Below are 13,692 nucleotides of genomic sequence, written 5' to 3' on the forward strand. Positions count from 1 at the left end.
CCACTAATTAGCCAAACTACACAACATCCAAGAGTCTGGCCAACGCTCACTCCTCTCTACACACTGTTGACCCCATCTTTGGCAGGAAAAGGTCCTGTAGTTCTAGAGGCAGCATCTCTCATTACCTTATTAAATAAACAGCAATCAAAAAGAAGATAGTACCATGCTATTAAGCATAAAAACACAACATTCTCAATTTTATTCACCAATAATCAGGACCTACAGAAGCACACAGCACAGATGGATCAATTTCTGCCTCCATGAATTTTAAATTGCCTTTTGCAACATTCCCCTGGCTCAGATGAGCTAGTGTTCCACAATATGCTGGCTCACGAAATCCAAGCAACTGTGCCTTCCTCTACACTTCTTCACTCAGCCTCAGCCTTAAATTGCACACTGCCTATAAAAATCTACTTAAAAGAAAAATGAAGTTACTCTAAATGCCATATGCAACCAAACAGCTTATTCTTGTAGATGGGGCTGCCACTGGTGGAGTGCACCTGCATTTGCTTTGCTCTTACAGCATGCCCAGAGCCCAGCAGCCCTTCAGCATCACACCGAAGGAAGCGGCCCAGGAAAAGGAGGGAATGTGTTCACTAATGTGACTCTAAGGATTGATTTAAATGGTGACGTGGTGAGGCTTTGTGTCCCACCCACATCGCAGCCTGAATTATAATCCCCGTAACTCCCATGTGTCGAGGGAGAGACCAGGTGGAGGTGACTGAATTATGGGGGCGGTTTCCCCCATGCTGTTCTCAAGATAGTGAGTTCTCAAGAGAGCTGATGGTTTTATAAATATTCGGTAGGTTCTCCTGCATTCATTCTCCTTCCTGCCACCTTGAGAAGAAGGTGCCTTGCTTCCCCTTCAACCATGATTGTAAGTTTCCTGAGACCTCCCCAGCTACAGTGAACTGTGAGTCAATTAAACCTCATTCCTCTATAAATTACCAAGTCTCAGGCATTTCTTTATAGCAGCATGAAACAGACTAATACAAATGGCAACTCTCACCAATCATGGTATCCGTGAGAAATGAAGTGCATTCTCCCTTGTTCTCTGCCAGTGGCCTAGAAAACAAGCTGGATGGCAACCAGTAGGCAGATAAGACAGATACGGCAGGGCCCTGGCATACGGGCACACCCATGCACAAAAACGGAGCTGGAACTATCATTTCATTTACAGAATCTCAACTAACTGCATGTGTTCTAATCTATTATACAAGTTGTTTTTACAGTATTTGTTATAAGAAAAATAGGACTTCTAAGTTTATAGCCAGAGGGCCCGGAACAGTTTAAGGAGAGTTTTTTTTCCACCAACCAAGAGTAACATAGAAACATGCAAAGATCAACTTCCTAGTATCAAGTTTAGATTTTAGACAGCAGGGGTTGTAATACAACTCTTCTGACTTTCTTTATTCAAAAATAAAACAGGCACAAAAAATATAGAACTAAAATGTCCAGTGTCATCCGAAATAGCAGGTTCACCAAAAGGTTATAAAAGTAAACTTGCATTTTGGGGTGATTGATTACAATTACTAGAGAGAGAATGAGTTGCTTTTCAAAGAAATGTATCTCAGGAAAATGCTGACCAATGGGGTAGATGGTTATTTAATTTCCCTGTTTTATAGGTGAACCTATCAGTCATGGTCTTTTGAGTAGCAAGAAACTGCCCTAAGCAAGCCCTCTTCCAGCCAGCAGACATGGACCACTTTTCTGGAAGGCCAGGTTCTTTCATGGCCTCTTCCTTGGCAAGCTTAACCAACCGCCTACAAGTACTCTCACTTCCAAGGCAAGTTATGTGGGATACATATCAATTCAGGTCCATCTCTAGTCAATCACATTTTGCCAACTCTAACACATGGCACATGGTGACGGTTTTGCAGTATCAAATGAGGGATCTGGGGAGGAGAAGGGACACCGGCATTTTCACCAAAACCCTGGTGGCCGAGCACACCTACACATTATGCTGCAGAGTGCGGAGGTCTTCCAGGAGCTCCTGGGCTGCGGTTTGCAGGCGGGGGTTGCGGCTCTTGGACATTGCCAGGATGCGTTGCAGGGGCAGGGAGCTCCGGAACTCAGAGGCCGACTTGGAGAAGACTTCAGGTTCCAGAACCACAGACTGGACAAGCCTCAGTACATGAAGGCACACCTCTGCATCAGGATCTAGGGGGAAGGTAATGATTCCGGTTAGAATAAAATTTTATTTTTTCTTTTTGCTTTATTTTTTGAGACAGAGTCTCGCTCTGTCACTCAGGCTGCAGTACCGTGGTATGATCTCTGCTCACTGCAACCTCCGCCTCCCAGGCTCAAGAGACTCTCCTGCCTTAGCCTCCCAAGTAACTGGGATAACAGGTGTGTGCCACCATGCCTCGCTAATTTTTTGTATTTTTAGTAGAGATGGAGTTTCATCATGTTGGTCAGGCTGGTCTCGAACTCCTGACCTCAAGTGATCCACCCTCCTCGGCCTCCCAAAGTGCTGAGATTACAGGCGTGAGCCACCACGCCCGGCCTAGAATAAAATTTTCTACTGCAATCTACCCCTCAAGGGGTTCCTGGCCTTTCTGAACAACAGGTTTGACAGTTTAGAAAACTACAGGCTAATCTAGAAACGGAGTCAATGACATAAAGGCTTAGCTCATAAAAGCAGCATCAAAAAACTCAATAGTCTAATAACCATCATCTTCAAATACTACAGTCATACAATTTTAAAGTGCTAAACTAGAAAGATGAGAGCTTTCTACGTTTGCTAGTAAGGACTAAACTCTGATTTTTAAAAATCTTGCCCAAATTCCTATCTAAGAGGTCTGGGGAGTCATGTCCTACAAATCATAAATTCTCATCAGATGGGTTTTATTTAACCCTACATATCGTGACTCTCCAACCTGACTCTGGCATAACATTATGAGACAAGGAAGAAAATAATAATATTTTAACCCGAAATATGTTTCTTTGCCATATTCTGAAATGGCCCTGCAAAGCTGTTCTTTGTGGGGGAAAATCTGCATTTGTAAAGAATCTCTACTAACATAGCTAGACCTTTTTCTTTGAGACCCTCCCAGTCCTAAAGAGATTAACTAAGATCTGAATAAGAAACATTTGTCATCTATTGTCTCTAAGGCAGCCACTATAAGAATTCAAAAAGCACTCTGATGTTCACAATCATTACCTTAACCTGAACATTCCCTTTCTATCAATCCCAGGTCTTTATCAATCAGAAAATGTTTAAATTCACCTACAGCCTGAAAGCCCCACACCCCCCGGCTCTGAGTTGTCCCACTTTTCTGGACCAAACCAATGTACTTCTTAAACGTTTTTGATGGATGTCTCACACCTCTCTAAAATGTATAAAACCAAGCTGCACCCCAACCACCTTGGGCACATGTTCTGATGACCTCACTCATATTTGGCTCAGAACAAATCTCTTCAATTATTTTATAGAGTTTGACTCTGTTGACACTAGCATTCTGTCCACTTATAACATTGTTTTAAAAAGTATTACTTCTTTTTCACTCCAACTGCAGCACATCCCTCGGGGGCCACATACACATGCAGCACATATCAGGGCCACTGAGTTTACACAATGTCACTGGGTATATAAAATTCACATTGTTTATTTTCCATGGGAATGGCCCCAGGAGTCATAGAATCTGGTAGCTTTGCATACATTGGAGCAACCACTAAAAAACAGCTAGACAACCCACTGGAAGCTTCAATTCATCACCAGAGTGGAGCCAACTTTCCTTACCATTCCTCTCTACTGGCAGCCTTTACAATGCTGTAAATTCACTTCTTGACTGAGTACTGTAATTGGAGCCAGGCTCAAAATCAGCACCTCTTTCTTAGCACATTTACTTAACAAAAAAAGAAAGAAAGAAAGGAAAAAAAAAACCTTTTAAGATGTAGACTGAAAGAGCAGACTGAACAGTCTCTCAGTGGGAGCCGCCACAGCACTAAGCCCTAACAAGAAGCTTCTCACCTACAGAATCAGAAGACTGCTGTGGCCAGGGAAGCTAAAAGGCAATCTGCTCTAGCCCTCGGGGAGGGTCTAGGAGCCATCTTAAGTCAGACTGTTAGAGTCCTCCTACTTTGGGGGAAGGGAGAGGAACTTTCTCTAGTAGAGACCTGCCAAAGATAAGGGGCAGCTAAGGCAGACACAGAAGCAAGGCCAAAAGCCATGGGTGAAGACGCTTTGGCAACTGAGCCCTCATCCTAAGCTCAAGGAAAGGTTAGAGGAATTTGAAGCCAGTGGGATGGAAGGTACATACACAACAACAAAACCCAGACCCACCTCAACTCCCCAACAACGACAGCCCAGCAGAACAAGAGGAGTGGCCGTTCCTGAGTATAACACAATCTACCCACCTCATTCCCCCCTACGGAGAGGGTACGCTATGGCCCGGAGGCCAAATGTAGCCCATGACCTGTTTCTGTACAGGCTGCAAGCTAAGAATGGCTTTACTTTTTTTCTTCTTTTTTCTGGAGACAGGTTCTTGCTCTGTCTGCCAGGCTGGAGTACTGTGGTACGATCACGGCTCACTGCAGTCTCAATCTCCTGGGCTCAAGCCATCCTCCCACCTCAGCCTCCCAAGAAAGCGGGACCACAGTACATGTGGCCACGCCCAGTTAATTTTTTGTATTTTTTTTGTAGAGATGGTGTCTCACCACATTGCCCAAGCTGGTCTCAAACCCCTGGGCTCAAGCAATCCTCCTACCTCAGTCTCCCAAAGGGCCAGAATTACAGGCATGAACCATTGCACCCTGCCAGGTTTTACATTTTTTAAGGGTAATTTTTTAAAAGTAAAAACCAGAAGAACAATATGCAACAGGGACTACATGTGGCCCTCAAAACTCGAAATATTTCTTATTTGGCCCATTACAGAAAACGTTTGTTGACCTTGCCTACAGCCCTCCACACAATGTCCAACACTGAAATCAAAAATTACAATGAAAAGGCAATGGAGGCCAGGCACAGTGGCTCATGCCTGTAATCCCAGCGCTTTGGGAGGCCGAGGCGGGTGGATCATAAGGTCAGGAGTTTGAGACCAGCCTGGTCAACATGGTGAAATCCCATCTCTACTAAAAATACAAAAATTAGAGGGGTGTGGTGGCACATACCTGTAATCCCACCTACTCAGGAGGCTGAGGCAGGAGAATCACTTGAACCCAGTGTTTGGGTGAGGGAGAAGGGACAAAATAGAGGAAGGTGAACAAGATGGCACAGTCCCGATTGCTTCCGGGTTCTTCATCACCAACTTTCCCGTGCCCAGGAAAGTGCAGGACAACCGAGCATGCGCCAGGTGATGTCAATCCGAAGAGATTGAAACTTACCCGGCCACGCCTTCAGAGCCGCCCCATCACGCCCTTATCCTGCCCACTGCCCTCCCCCTTCCAGTACCAATGCATAAAAGTCTGCCGCCCGCAGGAGCTGGCGTGACTTCTTCGGCCCCTCCTACTTGTGGACCGGAGAACCTGGCCCGAGAACGCCAGCTCGACTTCCCTGGCCCCATACCTGAGGACCGGAGAACCTCGCCCGAGAGCGCCGGCGTGACTTCCCTGGCCCCATACCTGAGGACCGGAGAACCTCGCCCGAGAGCGCCGTGCGTGACTTTGCAATAAAAGGCTGCTGCTTTGTTATGTACTTTGGCCTCATGTTTAACTATTTAGCTCTCCCAAATTAAATTAAATTAAATTAAGACACCCAGGAGGAAGAGGTTGCAGTGAGCCAAGATTGTGCCACTGTACTCCAGCCTGAGCGACAGAGTGAGACTCCGTCTCAAAAACAAACAAACAAACAAACAAAACAAGGCGGCAAAGGAAACAAAAGGCTCATTGTCAAGTGACAATCAACAGAAGCAGACACACAGATAACCTGGAATAATAATACACAAATTTCAGAAAAAGAATCTGAAATAAATATGATTAATAGATGGGAAAACACTGTTTTAAGGTACTTACACTATACCTGAAGCAGCAGATTATTATTTAAAGGTAAACAGTCATGCAATGCATAACATTTCAGAGGGCTTCATTCTCAAATTCTATCAAACAATTAAAAAAGAAATAATAGAAATTTTAAACAAGTCTTTCAGAAAACAGAAAAGGGGGAAATAAGTCAACTTTTTTTTATGAGGCCAGAATTACACTGACACCAAAACTAGATAAAGATGTTAAAATAAAGAACAGACCAATATCCCTCATAAACAAAGACACAAAAATCCTAAACAAAAAAATAGCAAATTGCATTCAGCAATATATAAAAAGGATAATACTTCACAGCCAATAGATACTTATTCTAGGAATCGAAGGCTGGCTCATTATTTGCAAATCAGTCAATGTCACCTACCATAACAGTAGACTAAAGATGAAAAAAAATTATCTCTTCAATAAATGCAGAAAAGTCTTTTGACAAAATTCAACACCTGTTCATAATAATAATAATAATAATTATAATAAACCCTCAGCAAACCAGGAATAAAAAGGAACATCCTGAACCAGATTAGGGGCATCTACAAAAAACACACAGCTAACATCATACTTAATGGTAGAAGACTGAATGCTTCTTTCCTAAGATGAAGTACAACGCGAGAATATCCTACCACACCCCTATTCAAAAATCATAGTAGAGATCCTAGCCTGTGCAGTAAGGCAAGAAAAAGAAATAAAAGATTTATTGATTAGAAAGGCAGAAATAAAACTGTCTCTATTTGCAGATGACATGACTGTCTATACAGAAAATCTCAAAGAAACTACAAAAAAAGTTATTAGAACTAATTGAGTTTAGCAAGGTCACAGAACACAAATTACACATACAAAGGTCAATTGTATCCACATACTTGTAATAAAAAATTGAAAATCTAATGCTTTTTAAAAACTACCATGTATTATATAATAGCACCAAAACATGAAACACTTAAGTATAAATCTCATGAAATTATGTGCAAGATTTCTATGCTGAAAAATGACAAAACACAGATATAAGGATCCACAGACATACAAATGGAGAGAATATGCCATATTTATGGAGTAGAAGACTCAATATTGTTAAAATGTCAGATCTCCCCAAATTCACCTATATAATCAATGCAATGCCAACCAAAATCCAAGTTGAAATTTTAGCAGAAATCAACAAGTGATTCTCAAATTTATTTGGAAAAGCAAAGGAACTAGGCCAGACAAAACAATTTAGAGAAAGAGAAATGTTGGAGGAATCACAGTACCAGATTTCAACATTTACAGTCATCAAGAGTGTGGTACTGGTCAAGCGACAGACAAAGAGATAAGTGAAATAAAGTTAGAGGATCCAAAAATGAACCACAGCTTTGTGAACTCTCAACGAAGGTATACATTCAATTCAATCAAGAAAGAATAACCTTTACAACAAATGGTACTGGAAAGAATTGAACATCCATATGCAAAAACAAAGAACTTCAATCTATACCTTGCCTAACATACAAAAATTATACAAAAAATAATAACAGACCTAAATGTAAAACCCCAAATTTTAAAACTTCCAGAAGAAAACAGGAGAAAAATCTTTGTGACCTTGAATTAGGTAAAGATTTCCTAGACACAAAACCAAAAGCATAAGCCACACAACCAAAAAATGTATTAACCACACCAAAATTTTTAAAATCTGCTCTTCAAAAGATAGTTACAATGAAATGCCAAGCCACCAGATGAGGACAAAACATTTGCAAAATACGTATCTGATAAAGGACCTGAATCCAGAATACACATACACCTCTGAAAACTCAGCAACAAAACAGCCCAATAAAAATAGGCAAAGTGTTTGAAAAGACACTTCACCAAAGGAGATACATAAATGGCAAGCACACAAAAAGATGCTCAGCATCATGGCTACTAGAAAAATGGAAATTAAATCCACACCTATTAGAATGGGTAAAATTAAAAAATAAAAACCTGAAAATACCAAGTGTTGACAAGAATGAGGAACAACTGGAATGCTCATAGATTACTGGTGAAAATTTAAAATGGTGCAGCCACGCCAGGCGCAGTGGCTTACGCCTGTAATCCCAACACTTTGGGAGGCCGAGGCGGGCAGATGACCTGAGATCAGGAGCTTGAGACCAGCCTGGCCTACATGGCGAAACCCCATCTCTACTAAAAATACAAAAATTAGCTGGGCGTGGTGGTGCACGCCTGTAATCCCAGCTACTTGGGAGGCTGAGGCAGGAGAATCACTTGAATTTGGGAGGTGGAGGTTGCAGTGAGCTGAGATCGTGCCACTGCACTCCAGCCTGGGCAACAGAGCGAGACTCTGTCTCAAAAATTTAAAAATAAAATAAAATAAAATAAAATAAAATAAAATGATAAAAATAAAAATAAAATAAAATAAAATAGTACAACCACCTGAGAAAACAATTCGGCAATTTCCTATACATTTAAACACATACTTACCATGTAACTCAACATATGAGTTATATGCTGAGACAGTTTTATGTCACAACTCACAGAACTGTCTACTAACAAGTGAATTTTGTTCTATGTAAATTATAACTCAACAAATCTGGCTTTATATTAAAAATAAGAAGGCGGCCAGGCATGGTGGCTCACACCTGTAATCCCAGCACTTTGCGAGGCCAAGGTTGGTAGATGACCTAAGGTCAGGAGTTCGAGACCAGCCTGAAAAACATGGTGAAACCCTGTCTCTACTAAAAATACAAAAATTAGCCAGGTGTCGTGGCAGGCGCCTGTAATCCCAGCTACTTGGGAGGCTGAGGCAGGAGAATCACTTGAACCCCAGAGGCAGAGGTTGCAGTGAGCTGAGATCACACCATTGCACTGCAGCCTGGGCGACAGAGTAAGACTGCATCTCAAAAATTTAAAAAAAAAAATTAAAAAATAAAAATAATAAGAAATTAGATCCTTGGACTCTCTCCCCTACTCCCTGCCTCTGGACAAATGCCCCTTCCCTAGTAGAGACTGGACATTTCTTTCTTTTTTTGTGTGTGTGTGAGATGGAGTCTCACTCCGTTGCCCAGGCTGGAGTGCAGTGACGCAACCTCAGCTCACTGCAACCTCTGCCTCCCTGTTCAAGTGATTCTTCTGCCTCAGCATCCCGAGTAGCTGGGATTACAGGCACCTGCCACCAGGCCCGGCTAATTTTTATATTTTTAGTAGAGACGGGGTTTCGCCATGTTGGCCAGGCTGGTCTCGAACTCCTGACCTCAGGTGATCCGCCCACCCCGGCCTCCCAAAGTGCTGGGATTACAGGTGTGAACCACTCCACCTGGCCTGGACATTTATTTTCTAAAGAATCTCTGGAGATGAAATATCAGGCACAATTGAGGATGGAGGTTCTGTCTGGAAAACACGTGGATTAGATAAACACATACCTACAAGCTCTAAGACATTCCCTCTATCCCTACTTTGTTTCCAGAGTTTATAGGCCTTCATCCCTCCAGAAAGAAGGGTAGGTGAGTCTTCTCTGGACAATCTGAACAACTCAAGACAACACAGTCAAAGATACTGACCTATGGGTTCCCAATTAATTGATGCACCAGCTCATACTGCAGAAAAGTTCAGAAGCTCCACCCATATGCTCACAGCTTCCAATCAGCATTATAAACCCCACTGTTAAACATGACCAGACAACCACACATTGCCAGACACCTGAGAAAAAGATAGATGGCTATCATTTTAAACAGGAACAAAAGGAGGACAAAGAAAAGATTGTGCAGTGAGAAGAAAAGTTTTAAAAAACTATTATTAATATCTTCCTCAAGGAGGTAAAAGAAGCTATATCATCTGTTAAACAAGAATGGGATGCTATTTTTTAAGACAATTAAAAAACAACCAGCAGTCTTAGAAATTACATGCCTGAGAGCAGAGATGAAAACTTCAATAGGAAGTATGAAAAAAGAAGTTGAGAGTACAGATTTTCCCTCTTACCTGTTGCTAAAACTTTCTGTGGTAATGCCAGCATGTGTCAAATACAATCAAACTTGTTCCTGTCAGGTGCTTCCTGACAGTGGCAAAGCTCTCAGGGCACACACTGATCATTCTCTCCTCCTGTGGGCTCCCTGGCCACCTCCAAAGCACGTATGGATTCCAGAGCATGTCAGCCACATCTGAGGCAATGCCCCATGCTCCCTGGGACCTAGGAACATGGAGTCATCCAGCAGCAACATAAGCCCATTCCTCCAAGCTTCAAAGAACAAGAAGGCAAAAAAAAAAAAAATCTTCCTTGACCCCAGACTGTCCTCCAGTTCTGCCCAGTTTTTGACTTCCTTCCCAGAAATATTCCAAGAGTTGTCTGTTGTTGCTACCGCCCCACCTCACCTTCACCCTTCAGTCATGCTACCATCTGCTCACTCCTGAGACAGCTTCTCTCAAGGTCACCAATGTCTTCCATGTTGCCACTGTTCAGCTTTCATCTCACTTGACTCCTCTGGCTTTTCTTGGCTTCCATAGAACTCCTTCTTCGCCATTTTCTCCTTATACTTCTCCTTTAGATGCTAGCCCAGGGCTCTGTCCTAGGCTTCCTTATCTTTCTACTCTCCTTAGGTGACTTCGTCTACTCCGTGACTTCAAATCCCACATATCTACCAGTGACTCTCAAAACCATGTCTCCAACCTCGGCCTTTCCCTGGAATTCCAGACTTCATAGCCACAAAAACCTGCCTGGACAACTCCCCTTGGGAATGTACTGCCAACTCAGGTTTCACAAGGCCAACCCCCAACTCCTGAATCTCTGTGCTCATCCCTCATCTTCCCCATCTCAGTAAACACCATTACCATTTACCCACCCAAAGATGCAGGTATTGTTATTGATTCATCTCTTCTCCTCTCACATCATATCTTATCAACTCTACCTCCCAACACGCCCTAAGCCCATAACCACCACCCTAGTCTAAGCTATTCTGCTTCCCCTACTGTAACAGTCTTCTCGGTGGTATGCTTATTTAATCTTGCATTCTTGCCTCTTCCTACCCCTATCCATCTGCCATGCTGCAGCCAGAATTCAACTGTTTGTCTGTTTGAGACAGAGTCTGGTTCTGTTGCCCAGGCTGGAGTGCAGTGGCACGATCTCAGCTCACTGCAACCTCTGCCTCCCAGGTTCAAGTGATTTCTCTTGCCTCAGCCTCCCGAGTAGCTGGGACTAGAGGCATGTGCCACCACACCCAGCTAATTTTTGTATTTTAAACTTTTTAAACAGAAATCAGAATATATACCTTCCCTGCTCTCCCACAGATCCTCACTGCACTCAGGATGGAGCCCCAAGTCCTCGTCCTGGCTGATGAAGCCCCGCCAGATCCAGCCCTGCTGCTTCCCAGCGCTCCCATCACATCACTCATCCATCTGCACCATGCCCCAGGAGCGCCAGCCTGCTCTCCATTTTCTTAACCAGAATGTTCCTGCCCCAATCTTCACATGTCTTGCTCCTTTCAAATCTCACGCAGTGCAGCAATTCCAACTCCCACATGCTGAGGACTAAGCTCTGATTTTTTTAATCTTGCCCAAATTCCTACCTAAGGGGTGTGGGGAGTCATGCCCTACCAACCATGGATTCTCAGCAGATGGGTTTTATTTGACCCTGTGTATTATGACTTACTTTTCATTCTGACTCTGGCATAACATTATGAGACAAGGACAAAATATTTAACCCCAAAATATATTTCCTTGCCATGCCCTGAAATTGCCCTGCAAAGTCTTTTGTGGGAAAAATCCACATTCTACAGAGAATCCCCTTCCCACTTTGTTTTCCTTCATTTCTTTGCAGATCCAGGAGATAATCAACTAAGAGCCAGGTACCCTTTTAGGTCTGATAAAAAACAATTTACAACCTGCTCTCTCTAAAGTCTGCTATCTAACAGCTTCCTCTGCACAATAAAACTTGGTCTCCGCAATCCTTTATCTTTAACCTGAACATTCCTTTCTGTTGATCCTAGGTCTTCAGACAACCTCAACCAATTGTCACCCAGAAAATGTTTAAATTTACCTATCGCTTGAAAGCCCCCGCTTTGGGTTGTCCACCTTTCTAAACTAAACCAATGTAAGTCTTAAATATATTTGATTGATGTCTCAGGCCTTCCTAAAATACCTAAAACCAAAATATACCCCAACCACCTTGAGCTGAATGTTCTCAGGACCTCCAGAGGGCTGTGTCACAGGCCATAGTCACTCATAATTAGCTCAGAATAAATCCCTTCAAATATTTTACAGAGTTTGACACTTTTTGTCAACAATGCAAAGAGTTTAGAAATCAGCACTTCAATCCTTACACTAAGAAAAGCAGAACAAACAAATCAATGACTTTTCTTGGACCCATCAAAAAATTAAGCCACGGAATTACCATGAAATCATGCCACCATGAAATCCGGAGAGTCACAGCAAGATCCGCTTCCCTGGAGGGAAAGCTGCTGTAGTCATACTGGTGGGAACATTTAAATGACAAATTGTTGGAAGCTGAGGGTAGACAACCATGAGAATCAGGAACTCCTGGGGGTCACAACCTTAAGGGGCCCCCATATTTCTGTGGATTTTGTCTCTAGGAATCCCATGAGGTTCTCAAAGTAAAGTGCCAAGAAAGTTCCCTCATGGCTCTGACGGGGGAAAGGCAGAGAAGCCATTACGAATACACCCTGTTTCCAGGGGAAGGCCTCACCAGAGCCTTATCTCACCTAAAGGGAAAGGCTTTTCTCCCACTCCAGGCCTCTCTGCCATCCTTGACTTACCTAAGCAGGAGAGGGGGTTAAGAAACACTTTTGAAGATCAAAGCCCAGAGACACAGACCCGCTAAAAGACTGAGATGATAAATACTTCTCCTCCCCACACACACTTTGAATCATACCAACAGAGATGAGAGAGCATAATAACACACAACAGGGATTTTTAAAACAGGGGATTACAGCTGAGACAGCTGAAAGACACCAATTCTATCTAAGGAGGAATTTGAGGGAAACCCAAAGGGAACAAGGGAGCATAAACAAGGACGCTAGAAGAGTATAAAACCTCTGTCCCCTACAGTAAACACAGCCCAACTCCTAGCCAGATTACCAAAACACCTCACGCTAAAGGCCTGTTTTCCTCAGTTCCCATTACCCAATAAATCACGTCCAGCTTTCAACCAGAAATTGCAAGGCATTCTAAAAGGAAAGAAAAATCACAGTCTGACGAGACAAGCTAAGCATCCAAACCAGCTGCAGAGATGTCAGATTTTAGAAGTATCGGATAGGGAAGTTAAAATAACTATGATTAATACGTTAATGGCTATTAGTTTGCCCAGCCTGCCATAACAAAATACCACAAACTGGGTGGCTTAACAACAGGAATTTATTTTCTCACAGTCTCTAGAGGTTGGAAGTCTGAGATCAAGCTCTCAGAAGGCCTGCTTTCCTCTGAGACCTCCCCTCCTTGGCTTGCAGACGCCACCCTCTTGCTGCCTCTTCATGTGACCGTCCCTCTGGGCACACAGGCCCCTGGGGTTTCTCCATGTGTCTTCATCTTCTCTTCCTATAAAGATACCAGTCTGACTGGACTAGGGTCCACCCTAATGGCCCAATTTTACTTTAATGAAAAGGCTCTATCTCTAAATACATTAACAATCTGAGAGACTGAGGGTTAGAACCTCAACATATAAACGGGGGGTGGGGAGGGGGAGAATATTATTCAATATATAACAAATTCTAATGGCAAAGTAGAAAATATGCAAGAACAGATGTGTAATATAAA

At 42.9% G+C, this 13,692-nt stretch overlaps 1 protein-coding gene across 2 annotated transcripts in view; it reads right to left on the reverse strand.

Moving 5' to 3' along the window:
* Positions 1-1,383: 1,383 nt before the first annotated feature.
* HSF2BP (heat shock transcription factor 2 binding protein) overlaps positions 1,384-13,692 on the reverse strand; it is a 116,364-nt gene continuing 104,055 nt past the window's right edge. For both annotated transcript variants that reach the window (XM_003895419.5, XM_009202180.4), the window contains exon 9: positions 1,384-2,160. In XM_003895419.5, the coding sequence (XP_003895468.2) occupies positions 1,952-2,160 (209 nt within the window). In that variant the 3' untranslated portion in view covers positions 1,384-1,951. The remainder of the gene's footprint in view (positions 2,161-13,692) is intronic.

The sequence above is a fragment of the Papio anubis genome, chromosome 4 (assembly GCF_008728515.1).
Source record: "Papio anubis isolate 15944 chromosome 4, Panubis1.0, whole genome shotgun sequence".
NCBI classification, from domain to species: domain Eukaryota; kingdom Metazoa; phylum Chordata; class Mammalia; order Primates; family Cercopithecidae; genus Papio; species Papio anubis.